General features: G+C 43.1%; 1 protein-coding gene across 3 annotated transcripts in view; it reads right to left on the reverse strand.

Moving 5' to 3' along the window:
• Window positions 1–18,793, reverse strand: part of crtac1b (cartilage acidic protein 1b) — a 292,689-nt gene that overhangs the window by 126,383 nt on the left and 147,513 nt on the right. For 2 of the 3 annotated variants that reach the window (XM_072239018.1, XM_072239017.1), the window contains exon 6: window positions 5,388–5,522. The exons of the other annotated variant lie outside the window; for it this stretch is intronic. In XM_072239018.1, the coding sequence (XP_072095119.1) occupies window positions 5,388–5,522 (135 nt within the window). The remainder of the gene's footprint in view (window positions 1–5,387; window positions 5,523–18,793) is intronic. 3 annotated transcript variants of the gene reach the window in all.

An 18,793-nucleotide genomic window follows, 5' to 3' on the forward strand; every position in this document is an offset into this window, starting at 1 on the left:
GCACACAATACTCTAGGTGTGGTCTCACCAGGACTCTGTACAGCAGCAGAAGGACCTCTTTGCTCCTATACTCAATTTCCCTTGTTATGAAGGCCAGCATGCCATTAGCTTTCTTCACTGTCTGCTGTATTTGCATGCTTACTTTCATTGACTGATGTATGAGAACACCTAGATATCGTTGTACTTCCTCTTTTCCTAACTTGACTCCGTTTAGATAATAATCTATCTTCCTGTTCTTACCACCAAAGTGGATAACCTCACATTTATCCACATTAAACTGCATCTGCCCACTCACCCAACCTGTCCAAGTCACCCTGCATTCTCATAACATCCTCCTCACATTTCACACTGCCACCCAGCTTTGTGTCAGCTGCAAATTTGCTAATGTTACTTTTAATCCCTTCATCTAAATCATTAATGTACATTGTAAACAGCTGCGGTCCCAACACTGAACCCTGCGGTACCCCAATGGTCACAGCCTGCCATTCTGAAAGGGACCCGTTAGTCGCTACTCCTTGTTTCCTGTCAGCCAGCCAATTTTCAATCCATGTCAGTACTCCGCCCCCAATACCATGTGCCCTAATTTTGCCCACTATTCTCCTATGAGGGACTTTATCAAAGGCTTTCTGAAAGTCCAGATATTCTACATCCACTGGCTTTCCCATGTCCATTTTCATAGTTACATCCTCAAAAAATTCCAGAAGATTAGTCAAGCACGATTTCCCCTTCATAAATCCATGCGGACTTGGACCTATCCTGTTACTGCCATCCAAATGTGTAGTAATTTCATATTTTATAATTGCCTGTTTTCTCTCTCCCTCCTTTCTTGAAAAGTGGGACAACATTAGCCACCCTCCAATCCACAGGAACTGATCCTGAATCTATAGAACATTGGAAAATGATTACCAATGCATCCACGATTTCTAAAGCCACCTCCTTAAGTACCCTGGGATGCAGACCATCAGGTCCCAGGGACTTATCAGCCTTCAGACCCAACAGTCTATCCAACACTATTTCCTGCCTTATATAAATTTCCTTCAGTTCATCCATTACCCTAGGTCCTTTGGCCACTATTATATCTGGGAGATTGTTTGTGTCTCCCCTAGTGAAGACAGATCCAAAGTACCTGTTCAACTCCTCTGCCATTTCCTTGTTTCCCCATAATAAATTCACCCTTTTCTGTCTTCAAGGGCCCAGTTTTGGTCTTAACTATTTTTTTTTCCTTTTCACATACCTAAAGAAGCTTTTACTATCCTCCTTTATATTCTTGGCTAGTTTACCTTCATACCTCATTTTTTCTCTGCGTATTACCTTTTTAGTTATCTTCTGTTGCTCTTTAAAAATTTTCCAATCCTCCGGCTTCCCACTCATCTTTGCTATGTTATACTTCTTTTCTTTTATCTTTATACTGTCCTTTACTTCCCTTGTCAGCCATGGTCTCCCCTTACTCCCCTTAGGATCTTTCTTCCTCCTTGGAATGAACTGATCCTGCACCTTCCGCATTATTCCCAGAAATACCTGCTATTGTTGTTCCACTGTCGTCCCTGCTAGGGTATTGTTCCAGTCAACTTTGACCAGCTCCTCCCTCATGGGTCCATAGTCCCCTTTGTTCAACTGTAATACTGACACTTCCGACTTTTCCTTCTCCCTCTCAATTTGTAGATTAAAACTTAATCTACAATTATGGTCACTCCGTCCTAATGGCTCATTTACCTCAAGGTCCCTGATCAAATCCGGTTCATTGCACAACACTAAATCTAGAATTGCCTTCTCCCTGGTAGGCTCCAGTACAAGCTGTTCTAAGAATCCATCTCGGAGGCACTCCACAAACTCCCTTTCTTGGGGTCCAGTACCAATCTGATTCTTCCAGTTTACCTGCATGTTGGAATCCCCCATAACAACTGTTATGGAAATACCATAGGATAAATTTGGACTGGGGGAACGAAGTGAAAGAGGTGAGAAATGGGTAGAATGGTGCAAGATGAATAATCAGGTCATTATAAATACCTACTTTAAAAACCATCCAAGACGCTTGTGGACCTGGAGAAGTCCAGGTGATAACACTAGAAATCAAATTGACTTTATTACTATAAACCAAAGATTTAGAAACTCAGTGACTCAATGCAAAACATATCCAGGTGCAATAAAAGAATAAATGGATGACAGATGAAATCAAAAATCTAATGGAAGAAAGGAGACGGAAGAAAGCAAATCCTATAGGATATAAGTCCTTACATAAAAAAGTTAAAAGCTTATGTCAAAAAGCCAAAGAAGGATGGTTAAACCAGGAATGTGAGCAAATAGAAAGAATCCCTATTACTGATCCAAAAAAGTTACGTCAACAAATCAAGAATATCACCGGTAAAAAGCTCCTCTGTTCTTCAGGTGGATGTTTGAAAGCAAAGGACGGTACCATTATCATGGAAAAAGGTGAGATTATGAACAGATGGACTGAGTATATTCAGGAATTGTTTGAAGACAATCAAGACGAAAAACCAGAAATTAAGAAAAACATTGAAGGTCCAAGTATTTTAAAATCTGAAGTTCGTAGTGCAATAAATAAGATGAAGAAAGGAAAGGCAGCAGGTCCTGATGAATTAGTAATAGAACAAATTATCACTCTTGATGATTATGGAATTGAAAAACTTACTGATTTAATCAATGACATTTATGAGACTGGAATAATATCAGATGAAAAAATCAGTATCACTCTTCCTAAGAAACCTGGAGCAATAGAATGTGAATTACATAGGACCATAAGTTTAATGAGTATTATCACCAAGATACTTCTAAGAATTTTGATGACAAAAGCTAAAAGTAAGATACAAGCTGAAGTAGGTAAAGAACAATGTGGTTTTGTGAAAGACAAATGTACAAGAAACACAATATTGATGTTAAGGGTACTATCAGAATGAGCTATTCAAGTCCAAAAAGATTTGTTTGTTTTATCGACGACACAAAAACATTTGATAAAGTGAAGCACAATAATTTATTTGAAATATTACAGAAAACTCTAGATCTGGATTCGAAAGACCTCCACCTAATCAGAAATCTGTACTGGGAAGAAACTGCCGCTGTAAGAATAGATGGAGAAGTGAGTCAGTTTATGAAAATCAAGAGAGGCGTTAAACAAGGGTGTGTTTTCTCCCCTGATTTATTTAATGTGTATAGTGAAACAATATTACAAAAAAATAAGAGACATCTTGGGAATCAAAGTTGGTGGTGAAAACATCAATAATTTCAGATATGCAGATGACACTGTGTTAATTGCAAGTACGGAGGAAGAACTACAAAACTTAATTGATATAATGGTTGAAGAAAGTGCAAAAATGGGTCTATCTATCAATTGCAAAAAGACAGAATGTATGGCAATATCCAAAAAGGAGAATCCTATCTGCAGGCTGAGAATAAACGGAGAAGACATAAAACAAGTACAGGATCTTTGCTACTTAGGAAGCTGGGTGACATCAGATGGCAGGTGCGACTTCAATATCAAAAGAAGAACAGGGATGGCAAAAGACACCTTTACAAGAATGAAGAGTATACTGACCAACACTAAACTAGGCATGACAACCCGCCTCAGAGTACTGAAATGTTACGTTTATCCAGTTATGTTATATGGCTCAGAATGTTGGACAATATCTAGTAACATGAGGAAACAAATTGTAGCAGCAGAGATATGGTTTTTGAGGAGGATGCAAAGAATATCATGGACGAAATGAATATCTAATGAGGATGTCATGAACAGAGCAAACACAAAAAGAGAAGGAATGTATGAGATCATGAAAAGGCAACGTAACTTCATTGGACATGTGATTAGGAAAGAGGATTTAGAATGCACGGTAATTATGGGAAAGATTGAAGGGAAGAAAGCAAGAGGAAGACAAAGACAAATGATGGTGGAAACAGCAGCCAGAGAACTGGAAATGAATACCAATGAATTGATCCACTTGACCCGAAACAGGAGTGTGTGAGCCATGGCAGTCAAAGCTCAAACTGGGCACGGCACCTGATGATGATGAGTATAGCAGTGGTTGAGGGTTTTGGGACCCCTGGTGCTGCAGGTCATAACTGGACAGAGATTTTTTCAAAACAAGCCTTATTGAAGTTCCCAACAAAGATTTGAAAAGTGTTGGGTTAGACTGTTTCTTGATTGCTGATGGCAATATTCAATACATCAAGTACCTGCTTTGCATCATCCTTTGATGGTATGTAAACTGCAGTCAGGATCACGGAGAACTGTCTTGGTAAGTAGAATGTTCAATGTTAAATCTTTAGATATTATATGTCAGTAGAACAAGAGTGAGCCATGTCTTTGTGAAACAGAGAACACAGCAATTCCTCATTTCCCTCCAAATCAGAAATCTTGCCCCTGGGTCCTTATTCTTGTTTTCCAGCAACTGTACACTTGTTAACAAAATACTGGGTAAAGGAAGTTTCATGCTCTTTTGTCTTAGACCGGCTTGGAGCCTTCCCGTCCTCCCTCTCTTTCAGCTGTAGTGATGTACCTTCATCCGCTTGACAGCTCGTCTGTCGAGTCCTTCAGAAGATTACTAAATCACAATTTCTTTCAGACAGTTCAAAAGTACATTACTTAAAGTGAAGTTACAGGCTACAAATTTCAGAGAGAGTAGTTCAAAGGAAGTATATTTAGAAGTTCTGTAAGCTGCCCACAGCACATCACTGTGATTCACTGTGAAACAAGCAAAGGAGTTCCTCATTCGCCAGCATTTCTTGCTCTACCCATGACTGCACTTCAGAAGTTCATTGGCTACACATTGGTCTTTCCTGAGACAAACCATACTTTCTGATTTCAGGACATTCCAAAGGTCTTTGCAACCAACTGGATGTGTATGCTGCAGTTTAATATATGAAATTGGGTAGCCAGGTTAGCAGAGCAAAATTACACAAACAGCAAGGGTGACTGCACTGAGCAAACCTGCTTCCAGTGAGAAAGGCTTAAAGATTAGCTTTATGTCACACGTACATTGAAATATCGAAAAATGCTTCGTTTGCATCAACGACCAGCAATCTGAAGATTCAACAGGGGGGCAGTCGCTATGCTTCTGCCACTAACGTATCATGCCAACGTCTTACTAACCCTAACCCGTACATCTTTGCAAAGTGGAAGGCAACTGGTGCACGTGGAGGAAACCCATGTGTTTACAGGGAGAATGTATAAACTCCTTACAGACAGTGGTGGAAATCAAACCCCAAACATCACTGGCACTGTAAAGCAACTACTGTCCTACCGTGCTGCCCCACGTGCACAAGGGATTTGATGCCACGGCTTTCTCTGTCAGAGGAAGCATGGTCATTAGTTGCTGGAGCATTGCTTGGACCCCATGAACCTTCACATAAACACGGCCTGTTTGGCCTCCACTCACCGGCCTCTGCCGCAATGTCTGTGAAGGTGCCGTCCCCGTTGTTCTTGAACAGGAAATTGGGTCCATTCTCGTTATCGCAGAAGATGTCGGAGTGGTGGGAGCTGACGATAGGCCCAACTGCCACGCCACGGCCGCCTGGGGGACAGAGGAGAGAGGTGAGACGGGGAGGTCATCCGAGCAACAGTGATGGTGAAACCTCACAGTAAGCAGGGTGACAACGACACCACACCCAAGGCTTCAGGAATTGTGAATGCTTCCACAGGCTATGTAACCCAAACTAACCAATGATCCAGTGTGCAGGAGGCCAACATGATGGAAACGGACAATCAAAAGCAACTTCACACATGAGTTACACTTTCGGATACATTGCAGTAATCTTTTAGAACGCAGAACACGGAACACAGAACACGGAACAGTACAACACTGGAACAAGCCCATTGGCCAACAATGTCTGTGCTGAAAACAACACCAAATTAAGCTAATCTCATTCTGTAGATGATCCATATCACTCCATTCGCTCCATATTCATGAGTCTGTCTAACAACCTTTTATGCAGCACTATTGAGTCTGCCTCTAACACTCTCCCTGGCACCCTGTTCCGAGCACCCACCACTCTGTATTAAAAAAACACCTTTTTTGCATATCTTCTTTGGATATTCCCCCTCTTACATTAAATGCATATCCTCTGGTATTTGTGACATTTTCATCCTGGGAAAAAGATTGTGACTATCTACCTGCCTGCCTCTCGTCATTTTATAGGCTTCTATCAGGCGGCCCCTCAGCATCCCAGGCCCAGACATGTGAAGTTCCAAACCACCAGGTTCACAAATAACTACTTCTCTTCAACCATTTGGTAACCTAGTGGTTAGTGCTGCGCTTTACAGTACCAGTGACCTGGGTTCTCTTCCCGCTGCTGTCTGTAAGAAGTTTGTATGTACTCCCCGTGACCGAGTGGGTTTCCTCCAGGTGCTCCAGTTTCCTCCCATATCCCAAAGACCTACCTGTTGGTAGGTTAATTGGGTTATTGTAAATTGTCTGAGGGGCCTGAACCAGACACTGGTGCCATGGAGACAAGGCAACCAATGGGAAAAAGCTGCTGCATCCTTCACATGGGCCAATCGATGACCGGCACGATGGAAGCACCTTTTGATGGACAGGTAAACTAACCTCCACATAGCACTTATATTCACAGCCAATCTGTTCAGTAGTGTTCTATTACATTCCTTAAAACTAATAGCACTGTTGCCATTCATGTGGACCCCTGCGGTGGTACAGCACTACAATAATTGAGGGGCTTCCTCACCCCACCCGGCCCCTCCCTCTCCAGTACTTGACACAATGGTCCCTCCCCACTGAGCCCTTGTAGTGACTGCACTGAGCTTCAGTGCATCCTTCAGCATGCATTCCCACAACCTAGAAGGTCCAGTTGGCAGCATTCCTCCACGGACATCTCCCCGAGCCGGTAGACCAAAGGGTGTCTTTCACCAAGCCAACACTTGATGTCTGCCTCTGTGGGTGACCCTGGGAAAAGAGAATTCACTGCTTGGGATGAACTGTGGCACAGGGTCTTGCATCTTTCTCCACACCCTCTTCACAAACCCACAGTCCACAAAGAGGTGAGCAACCATCTTCTCTCCATTAGAGTCTCTGCCTCTATCCTCTATCGATTAAGGCCTGAATTGTGACTTGCTTTACTATGCACCCAGCTCCCCGCTCCTGCACCATTTGATAACACTGTTAGTTTTTGTAACTTGAAAACATAAAGCTATTCGAAAGAAAAAAAAATGGAAGCCCGGGAGAACATGAACATTCATTTTATTTTATTTTATTGAAGTATGCACTTACAACATGGTGGTCCAATGACATTTGCCATTCATTTACTTTTACATATAACCCATAATGAATTATGCAAAATAAGAAAGAATGCTCAATCAAATGACATACATATTTATAAGACCAAAATATTACTGAAATATTAAATACACATCACTCTTCTTGGTTATAAACTCCAACTCATTATAGAACTAGATTGCATCTCAGTGTGTATGTATGTGTGTGTGTATATACATATATATATATATATATATATATAAAGAGAGAGAGAGATACAACTACTATATAGACATACACTCATAGTAAATTTTAGAATGTCCTATTCAGGCCAAAAGATTTTAATCTTTGTGGAAGATTTCTTACTCAGGTATGATTAAGTCTTTCCTGACAAGGTAGGGAGAGGGTGTCACTCTGTTGAACTTGAGCTTGAAGAGGGTGGATGGGAAAGAGTACAAATTTGGAGGTGATAGGTGAGACCAGGTAAGGGGGGGGGATGAAGTGAGAAGCTGGGAAGTCATAGGTGAGACCAGATGAGGTGGGGGGCGGGGGGGAATGAAGTGAAAAGCTGGGAGATGATAGGTGAGACAGGTGAGTTAAAAGGGAGATGAAGTGAGAAGCTGGGAGATGATAGGTGTAACAATCTCAGCCTGAACACTAAGCAAGGGATGTAGAGAACAAAGAAGTGGTAAACTCCTTGGGACCGTGCTGCATCTCTCAATAACTTAAAAAAAAAATAAATACACCTTTCCTATCCATGTACTCATCCAACTACCTATCAAACGTTGCTAATGAAAATCAGAATCAGGTTTATTATCGCTGACAAATGTCGTGAAATTTGCTGTTTTGCAGCAACAGCACAGTATAAGAAGGTACAATCATAGAAGGATATAGGTGAAGTATGGGCAAGTGGGACCAGCTCAGATGGGAATCTTGGCTGGCATGGACCGGTTGGGCCGAAGGGCCTGTTTCTGTGCTGTGTGACTCTAATATTGGAACAGTCTGACAGATTGTTAATTCAAACGCGGCATGTATCAACTCTTGCGTAAAGTCAAATGGCAAAGAATAATGGCCAGCTAAGTCAAAAATAACTACAAAAAATGTGCTGAAATAATTATGTTTAAAACTTGCAGGATGTCAATGTCAATTGATTGTGGGTGGAAGTGAGTTCAAGGAGAGAACAGGTACATTAAGTCTACCAGGAACATGTGAATGAACATGAGATTCTGAAGATGCTGGAGGTCTTGAACTACACACATGAAATCCAGGAGAAACCCAGAAAGCCAGGCAACATTGATGGAGAGGAATAAATAGCTGATATTTCAAGAGGAGACCCTTCATCAGGACAGGAAAGGAAGGGGGCAGAAGTCAGAATAATTAGATTATGAGGACACGCAGTCCTCTTTTATTGTCATTTAGTAATACCTGCATTACGAAATGATACAATGTTCCTCCAGAATGATGTCACAGAAACACAAGACAAACCGACTGAAAAACTGACAAAAACTACGTAATTATTAGTATATAGTTACAACAGTGCAAAGCAATACCGTAATTTGATGAAGAGCAAAGCATGGGCACAGTAAAACAAAAGTCTCAAGGCCTCTCGAAAGTCCCATCATCTCACGCAGATGGTAGAAGGAAGAAAAGAAAACTCTTCCTGCCATGAGCTTCCAGCGCCGCAAACTTGCCGATGCAGCACCCTGGAAGCACCCAACCACAGCCGACTCTTGATTCCGTCTAAAAACTTGGAGCCTCCAACACCGAGCACCGAGCACCATCTCTGCCCAGCGCTTTGACCCCGGCCCCGGCAACAGGAAATAGGCAAAGTGAGGATTTGGGGCCTTCCCCTCCGGAGGTTCTTGATCGCACAGTAGCAGCGACAGCGAAGCAGGCATTTCAGAAGTTTCTCCAGGTGTTCCTCCGTGCTTCTCACGTCTGTCTCCATCAAATCAGGATTGTGCACGGCCCCTAGTTAACACATACGATATCATTTTGGAGTGGCCGTGCGCACTGCGTGGTGCCGCCATCTTCTCCTCCCCCTTAATATGGTCTGGTATGGGAATTGCAATGCATCAGATCAGATATATATATATATAGTGGCATGCAAAAGTTTGGGTACCCCGGTCAAAATTTCTGTTACTGTGAATAGCTAAGCGAGTAAAAGATGAACTGATTTCCAAAAGGCATGAAGTTAAAAATGACACATTTCTTTAATAGTTTAAGCAAGAAAACTTCTTTATTTCCATCTTTTACAGCTTCAAAACAACATAAAAGGAAAAGGGCCTGAAGCAAAAATTTGGGCACCCTGCATGGTCAGTACTTAGTAACACCCCCTTTGGCAAGTATCACAGCTTGTAAACGCTTTCTGTAGCCAGCTAAGAGTCTTTCAATTCTTGTTTGGGGGATTTCTGCCCATTCTCCCTTGCAAAAGGCTTCTAGTTCTGTGAGATTCTTGGGCTGTCTTACATGCACTGCTCTTTTGAAGTCTATGCACAAATTCTTGATGATGTTTAGGTCAGGGGACTGTGAGGTTCTGTGACTGTTAAAATAAAATTCTGAGTTTTATTTTAACTTCATCAGTCCTCAGGACTTGTTTCCAAAATACATCAGGCTTGTTTAGATGTTCCTTTGAACCTTTTGAATAGAACTTTTTGACCACAATGAGCAAAGGTATGTTTGGAGAAAAAAGGGTGCAGAATTTCATGAAAAGAACCCGTGCTGTGAAGCACGGGGGTGGATCGATCATGCTTTGGGCTTGTGTTGCAGCCAGTGGCACGGGGAACATTTATAGGTAGAGGGAAGAATGAATTCAATTAAATACCAGCAAATTCTGGAAGCAAACATCACACCGTCTGTAAAAAAGCTGAAGATGAAAAGAGGATGGCTTCTACAACAGGATAATGATCCCAGACACACCTCAAAATCCACAATGGACTACCTCAAGAGACACAAGCTGAAGGTTTTGCCATGGCCCTCACAGTCCCCTGACCTAAATATCATCGAAAATCTGTGGATAGACCTAAAAGAGCGGTGCATGAAAGACAGCCCAAGAATCTCACAGAACTAGAAGCCTTTTGCAAGGAAGAATGGGCGAAAATCCCCCAAAGAAGAATTGAAAGACTCTTAGCTGGCTACAGAAAGCGTTTACAAGCTGTGATACTTGCCAAGGGGGGTGTTACTAAGTACTGCCATGCAGGGTGCCCAAACTTTTGCTTCAGGCCCTTTTCCTTTTTTGTTATTTTGAAACTGTAAAAGATGGAAATAAAAAAGTTTTCTTGTTTAAGATATTAAAGAAATGTGTCATCTTTAACTTTATGCCTTTTGGAAATCAGTTCATGTTTTACTCGCTTAGCTATTCACAGTAACAGAAATTTTGACCAGGAGTGCCCAAACTTTTGCACCTGTCCCACACCCCTCCCATGGCGCCCCCATCTTTGCAATTCCCAACATCCTTTGCTCCCGCCAGATTTAGAAACTTGCCCTGCGCTCCATGTAGACAATACAGTACTGTGCAGAAGTCTCAGGCATGCTAGCTATATATATGTGCCTAAGACTTTTACACAGTACTGTATGTCCTGAATGGGTAGGAGAGAGACACCAGTGCTGTTGTCAGCAGTTCCAGGGTCTTGCGATCTGATGCATTGCAATTCCCAGACCAGATGGTGTTTTCCTGGCTTCTGCACCTTCCTTTCCAGTCCTGATGAAGGGTCTCTGCCTGAAATATCAATTACTTATCTCCATCAGAAGTGATGCAAATGCAGTGTCTCCAGAATTATCAAAGACCCCTCCCTTTCTTCCCACGATCACCTTGACCTCCTGCCATCAGGCAGAAGATACTGCAGCATAAGAACTAGGGCTGTCAGGCTATGGAACGGCTTCCTCCCCCAGGCTGTTGGACTTGTTAACACCCTCCTGCCACCCAGCACACATGTACACCCTGTCTGAATATCTGAATACCCTACCACCAACAACCACCCTCCTCCTCACTCCCCAACTCACAGACACACTCTCATCCTGCACTGGCCACTCTTCAGCTCTTATTGCTGCTGTTTCACATTTTTACACGACTGCTTGTTTTACTATAATAGTGCCGATAGTATTAAACTGAATCACATGAATGTGCACTTTGCACTTCTGGGGCCAAAGTGCATGTTTGGACAACGTGCTGGTTAACCTGCCAATCTTCAGGGCACGTCACTCCGGGACTTGTGCTAATCCTATATTGTGACTGTATGTCTTGGATCATAACTATATGTACTGTGCCTGACTGTATGTGCTATGTCTGACTATATGTACTGTGTTTTGCACCTTGGCCTCAGAGGAACGATGTTTTGTTTCGCTGTATACATGTTTGTGATGGAATGACAATGAACTCAAACTTGAAGAAGGTAGAAGGTAGAGAAAGGATTACAAGCTAGCAGCTGATAGGTGAGACCAGGTGAGAGGGAGGGATGAAGTGAGAAGCTGGCAGCTGATAGGTGAGACCAGGTGAGAGGGAGGGATGAAGTGAGAAGCTGGCAGGTGTTAGGTGAGACCAGGTGAGAGGGAGGGATGAAGTGAGAAGCTGGCAGCTGATAGGTGAGACCAGGTGAGAGGGAGGGAGGGAGGGATGAAGTGAGAAGCTGGCAGGTGATAGGTGAGACCAGGTGAGAGCGAGGGATGAAATGAGAAGCTGGCAGCTGATAGGTGAGACCTATATGGGTTATATGTATAAATAAATGAATTTCATAAGTCATCACACTACCATGTGATACGTGTGCGCCTCACTTAAAGTAAACACAAAGTTAGAGTCACATTTGGACTGCGAAGTCTTGGTTTGAATTAGTCTGTTTTGAAGTTACAAAACATAACATTAGGAAAATGAGAAAGAAAACAAAAGGGATTGAAGTAGATCCAGAGAGAGAAAAGGAAAAGAAAGGTGTCTAGAGCTGTCAGAACCTCTTCTGGCAGTCTCATACACAACTCCTACAACCACCACAGAGGAGGCCACAGAACCTGAGATTGCTTTACAGCCACAAGTCTCACCTGCCAAGCAGAGTAACCCCTCTTGTCAGGAAAGACGTTATCCCACAAGAGTAAGAAATCCTCCACAGCGGTTTAACCTTTAGGCCTGAATGGGACAATTTAACATTTACTCTACTGTGAATGCATGTATATACAAGGGGTGATTGATAAGTTCGTGGCCTAAGGTAGAGTGAGTCAATTTTAGAAAACCTAGCACATTTATTTTTCCTACATTTAGTCCAGCAGTCGTGGAGTATACAGATCCCTTCTTTGTAGAAGTGGTCCACAGCAGGGGTAATTGATAAGTTTGTGGCCTAAGGTAGAAGGAGATGAGTTATTAACTTCAAACTTTCTGCATTATCACTCAAAGAGTTGAACTGCACATGCATGTAATGAAAGCTGTATAACTCATCTCCTACCTTAGGCCATGAACTTATCAATCACCCCTCGTAGTAGTTGTATTATATAGTACCCTGTGTATATATAGCTGAGGTGCATTCTATTGAGTTGGAGTTATGTATTTAATATTTCAATAATATTTCAGTAATCTTGTATATGTATGTGTGTTGATTAAGCATTCTGGTTTATTTAAATAATTCATTACAGGTTATATGAATAAATACGTGAATTGCATATATGATCACATTATAGACAATAGATGCAGGAGTAGGCCATTTGGCCCTTCAAGCCAGCACCACCATTCACTGTGATCATGGCTGATCATCCACAATCAGTACCCCATTCCTGCCTTCTCCCCATATCCCCTGACTCCACTATCTTTAAGAGCTCTATCTAACTCTTTCTTGAAAGCATCCAAAGAATTAGCCTCCACTGCCTTCTGAGGCAGAGCATTCCACAGATCCACAACTCTCTGTGTGAAAAAGTTTTTCCTCAACACTGTTCTAAATGGCCTACCCCTTATTCTTAAACTGTGGCTTCTGGTTCTGGACTCCCCCAACATCGGGAACATGTTTCCTGCCTCTAGCATGTCCAACCCCTTAATAATCATACATGTTTTAATCAGATCCTCTCTCATCCTTCTAAATTCCAGTGTATATAAGCCCAGCCACTACAATCTTTCAACATATGACAGTCCCGCCATCCCGGGAATTAACCTCGTGAACAAATGCTGCACTCCCTCAATAGCAAGAATGTCCTTCCTCAAATTTGGAGACCAAAACTGCACACAATACTCCAGGTGTGGTCTCACCAGGGTCTGTACAACTGCAGAAGGACCGCTTTGCTCTTATACTCAATTCCCCTTGTTATGAAGGCCAACATGCCATTAGCTTTTTTCACTGCCTGCTGTACCTGCATGCTTACTTTCAGTGACTGATGAACAAGGACACCTAGATCTCGTTGTACTTCCACTTTTCCTCACTTGACACCTTTCAGATAGTAATCTGCCTTCCTGTTCTTTCCACCAAAGTGGATAACCTCACATTTATCCACATTAAACTGCATCTGCCATGCATCTGCCCACTCACCCAAAGTGTCCAAGTCAGCCTGCATTCTCATAACATCCTCCTCACATTTCACACTGCCACCCAGCTTTGTGTCATCTCCAAATTTGCTAATGTTACTTTTAATCCCTTCATCTAAATCATTAATGTATATTGTAAATAGCTGTGGTCCCAGCACCAAGCCTTGTGGTACCCCACTAGTCACTACCTGCTATTCTGAAAGGGACCCGTTAATCGCTACTCTTTGTTTCCTGTCTGCCATCCAATTTTCTATCCATGTCAGTACCCGACCCCCAATGCCATGTTCTCTAATTTTGCCCACTAATCTCCTATGTGGAACCTTATCAAAGGCTTTCTGAAAGTCCAGGTACACTACATCCACTGGCTTTTCCTTGTCCATTTTCATAGTTACATCCTCAAAAAATTCCAGAAGATTAGTCAAGCATGATTCCCCCTTCGTAAATCCATGCTGACTCGGACCAATCCTGTTACTGCTATCCAAATGTGCCGCTATTTCATCTTTTATAATTGACTCCAGCATCTTCCCCACCACCGACGTCAGACTAACTGGTCTATAATTCCCTGATTTCTCTCTCCCTCCTTTCTTAAAACGTGGGATAACATTAGCTACCCTCCAATCCACAGGAACTGATCCTGATTCTATAGAACATTGGAAAATGATTACCAATGCATCCACAATTTCTAGAGCCACCTCCTTAAGTACCCTGGGATGCAGACCATCAGGCCCCAGGGGATTTATCAGCCTTCAGTCCCATCAGTCTACCCAACACCATTTTCGGCCCAATGTGAATTTCCTTCAGTTCGTCTGTTACCCTAGTTCCTCTGGCCACTATTACATCTGGAAGATTGTTTGTGTCTTCCCTAGTGAAGAAAGATCCAAAGTACCTGTTCAATTCATCTGCCATTTCCTTGTTCCCCATAATAATTTCACCAGTTTCTGTCTTCAAGGGCCCAACTTTGGTCTTAACTGATTTTTTCCTCTTCACACACCTAAAGAAGGGTTTTACTATCCTCCTTTATATTCTTGGCTAGCTTACCTTCGTATCTCATCTTTTCTCCCCGTATTACCTTTTTAGTTATCTTCTGTTGCTCTTTAAAAGTTTCCCAATCCTCTGTCTTCCCGCTCATCTTTGCTATGTTATACATCTCCTTTTTTGTTTTTATACAGTCCTTGACTTCCCTTGTCATCCACGGTCACCCCTTACTCCCCTTAGAATCTTTCTTCCTCTTTGGAATGAACTGATCCTGCACCTTCTGTATTATTCCCAGAAATACCTGCCCTTGTTGTTCCACTGTCATCCCTGCTAGGATATCTTTCCAGTCAACTTTGGCCAGCTCCTCCCTCATGGATCCATAGTCCCCTCTGTTCAACTGTAATACTGACACTTCCAATTTTCCCTTCTCCCTCTCAAATTGTAGATTAAAACTTATCATATTATGGTCACTACCTCCTAAGGGCTCCTTTACCTCAAGTTCCCTTATCAAGTCCGGTTCATTACACAACACTAAATCCAGAATTGCCTTCTCCCTGGTAGGCTCTAGTACATCTCGGAGGCACTCCACAAACTCCGTCTTGGGGTTCAGTACCAACCTGATTTTCCCAGTCTACCTGCATGTTGAAATCCCCCATAACAACCGTAGCACATTACGTACACATCTCACTTAAAGTAAATTCGAAGTTAGGCTCACATTTTGGTCTCCCATGTCTTCGTTGGAATTAGTTTAATGTTTTGAAGTTACAAAACATAACACCAACAACAATGCAGAATAAAGTGCAAAAGCTACAGAGAAAGTGTACTACAAGTCAACAAAACAGCACAAGATGACAAGATAGATTGTGAGGCCAAGAATCTATCTTATCATACAATAGGTCTGTTCAAGAGTCTGATAACAGAGGGAGTAGAAGCTGTCCTGGGCCTGGTGGTACTTGCTTTCAGGCTTTTGTATCTTGTTCCCAGGAGAAGGGAGAAGAGAGAATGTCCGGGGTGGATGCTATCTTTGATTAAGCTGGCTGCTTTACTGAGGTAGTGAGATGAAGGGGAGGTTGGTTCTGTAATATATTAATCTGTGTCTCTCGGGTTGCTTGCAGTCATTGGCAGAGTAATTGCCATTCCAAGACGTTGTGCATTCAGACAGAATCCTTTCTATGGTGCATCGATAAAATCTGGTAAGGATCAACGTGATCTTCTGCTATTATGGTCATGGACAGGATATGAAGTGTCATGAGCAAAGGTCAGGGGTTAGGAGGCTCAGGAAACTGGCAGTTCATAAACCTAGAAGGAGGGAGAGTCAGTAATTAATGATGGTCAATCACAGAATTTCAGATGGTGATGAGGAGCTGTACGGGAGTGAGAGAGACCAGCTGATCGAGTGGTGTCACAACAACCCTGCAATCAGTATCAGTAAGACCAAGGAGCTGATTGTGCACTTCAGGAAGGGGAAATCGGGAGAACCCACACTCGTCCTCATCGAGGGGTCAGATTTGGAAAGGATGAAAAGCTTCAAGTTCCTGGGTGTCAGCAATTCTGAAGTCCTGATTCTGATGTTAAAGAAAGAAAGAGTGTGTGTGTGTGTGTGTGTGTGTAGAGAGATGGGTGATAGAGCGGGGGAGGGAGACGGGTGATAGAGCGGGGGAGGGAGACGGGTGATAGTGCGGGGGAGGGAGACGGGTGATAGAGAGAGGGAGGGAGACGGGTGATAGGGGGAGGGAGACGGGTGATAGAGCGGGGGAGGGAGACGGGTGATAGAGAGGGGGAGGGAGACGGGTGATAGTGCGGGGGAGGGAGATGGGTGATAGTGCGGGGGAGGGAGACGGGTGATAGGGGGAGGGAGACGGGTGATAGAGAGGGGGAGGGAGATGGTAGAGGAAGAGATTTATTTACCTATTATTTACCTACAGTGTAGAATAGGCACTTCTGGCCCTTTGAACCTTGCCATCCTACAACACCGATTTAACCTTAGCTTAATCACAGGACAAGTTACAATGAGCAATTAACCGGTACATCTTTGGACTATGGGAGGAAACTGGAGCACCTGGAGGAAACTGATGTGACCCCGGGGAGAGCATACGAAGTCCTTGCAGACAGCAGCACGAGTTGGGTCCTTGGGTCGCTGATACTGTAAAGCATTGTGCTAACCACTATGCTACTGTGCTGCCCCATGATGGGGGAGAAGGACAGAGAGCCAGAGCAGGAATGAAAACAAACATCTCAAGGACAGAGAACAGGCCGCAGTTATGCAGAGGTGAGGGTCAGAACCCAGTTACAACCATGTCACCATAAGACCTAGGAGCAGATTTAGGCCATTCAGCCCATTGAGTCTGCTCTACCATCTACAATGGCTGATTTATTATCCCTTTCAACACCATTCTCCTAACCTCTCCCCGTAACCTTTGATGCCCTGACTACTCAAGAACCTATAAACCTCTGCTTTAAGTGTATTCAGTGACTTGGCCTCCACAGCCCTCTGTGGGCAATGAATTCCACAGATTCACCACCCTCTTGCTAAAGAAATTCCACCTCATCTCTTCCAAATAGACGTCACTCTATTCTGAGGCTATGCCATCTGGTCCTAGACTTCCCCACAATAGGAAACATCCTCTCCACGTCCACTCTACCTAGGCAAAGGTTTCAATGAGATTCCCCAACGTTCTTCTAAACTCCCATGAGTGCAGGTCCAGAGTTATCAAACACTCCTCAGATGTTAACCATTTCATTCCTTGGAGCGTAGAAGGTTGAGGGGGGACTTGATAGAGGTATTTAAAATTATGAGGGGGATTGATAGAGTTGACGTGGATAGGCTTTTTCCATTGAGAATGGGGGAGATTCAAACAAGAGGATATGAGTTGAGAGTTAAAGGGCAAAAGTTTAGGGGTAACATGAGGGGGAACTTCTTTACTCAGAGAGTGGTAGCTGTGTGGAACGAGCTTCCAGCAGAAGTGGTTGAGGCAGGTTCGATGTTGTCATTTAAAGTTAAATTGGATAGATATATGGACAGGAAAGGAATGGAGGGTTATTGGCTGAGTGCAGGTCGGTGGGACTAGGTGAGAGTAAGAGTTCGGCACGGACTAGAAGGGCCGAGATGGCCTGTTTCCGTGCTGTAATTGTTATATGGTTATAATAAACCATTTCTGTGAACCTCCTCTGGACCTTCTCCAGTGGCAGCACACTGTTTCTTAGACAAGAAGCCCAAAGTTGCTCTCAATACTCCAAGTGCGGTCTGACCAATACCTTATAAAGTCTCAGCATTACCTCTATGCTTTTATATTCTAGTCCTCTCGAATTAACCTACTGACCTGTATGCCTTTGGAATGAGTGTGGAAACCCAAGCACCCGGAGGAAATCCACGCAGTCACAGGGAGAGCACAGAAACTCCTTACGGACAGCCGTGGGAATTGAACCTGGGTCACTGGTACTACAAAGCATTATGCTAACCACTATGCTACTCTGCCACCCCACGATGGGAGGAGAAAGACAGAGAGAGAGTGAGAGAGAGGGAGAATAAAAACAGACATCTCTGGGAAAGAGAACAGGACACAGTTATGTAGAGGTGAAGGTCAGACTGTGAGTATTACCTTGTTAACTACTGTTCTATATACGGAACGCAACAAAATTAATCTATTGTGCTTATACCCTACAAGTGTAACATGGAATCTTGTAGTCATAGACAAGTATCTTGCGTTGGTTTAAATTAAATTCTAAAAATAAAACAAGCTACAGGTTGGCAATTCTTGATGGTTGTTTTGGGTTTAATTTTTTTTAACAAAGGAAGCAGTGTAGAGTGAGTAAAAAGTGACTGTACCAGGCACAGTGTTTGTCCAGGTACTGCCTTTGGTTCGTGGTCACTGCTTTTATTAAATCTCTTTTATTTCTTTAGAGATACAGCACAGTAGCAGACCATTCCAGGCCACGAGACTGCACTCCCCGTATGACCAGAAGACCATAAGAAATATGAGCAGATTTAGGCCATTCAGTCCATCGAGTCTGCTGCACTATCCCATCATGGCAGGTTTATTACCCCTCTCAAACCCATTCTCCTACCTTCTCCCTGTAAACTCTGATGCCCTTACTAAACAAGAACCTATCA

Source organism: Mobula birostris, chromosome 21 (assembly GCF_030028105.1).
Source record: "Mobula birostris isolate sMobBir1 chromosome 21, sMobBir1.hap1, whole genome shotgun sequence".
NCBI lineage: Eukaryota > Metazoa > Chordata > Chondrichthyes > Myliobatiformes > Myliobatidae > Mobula > Mobula birostris.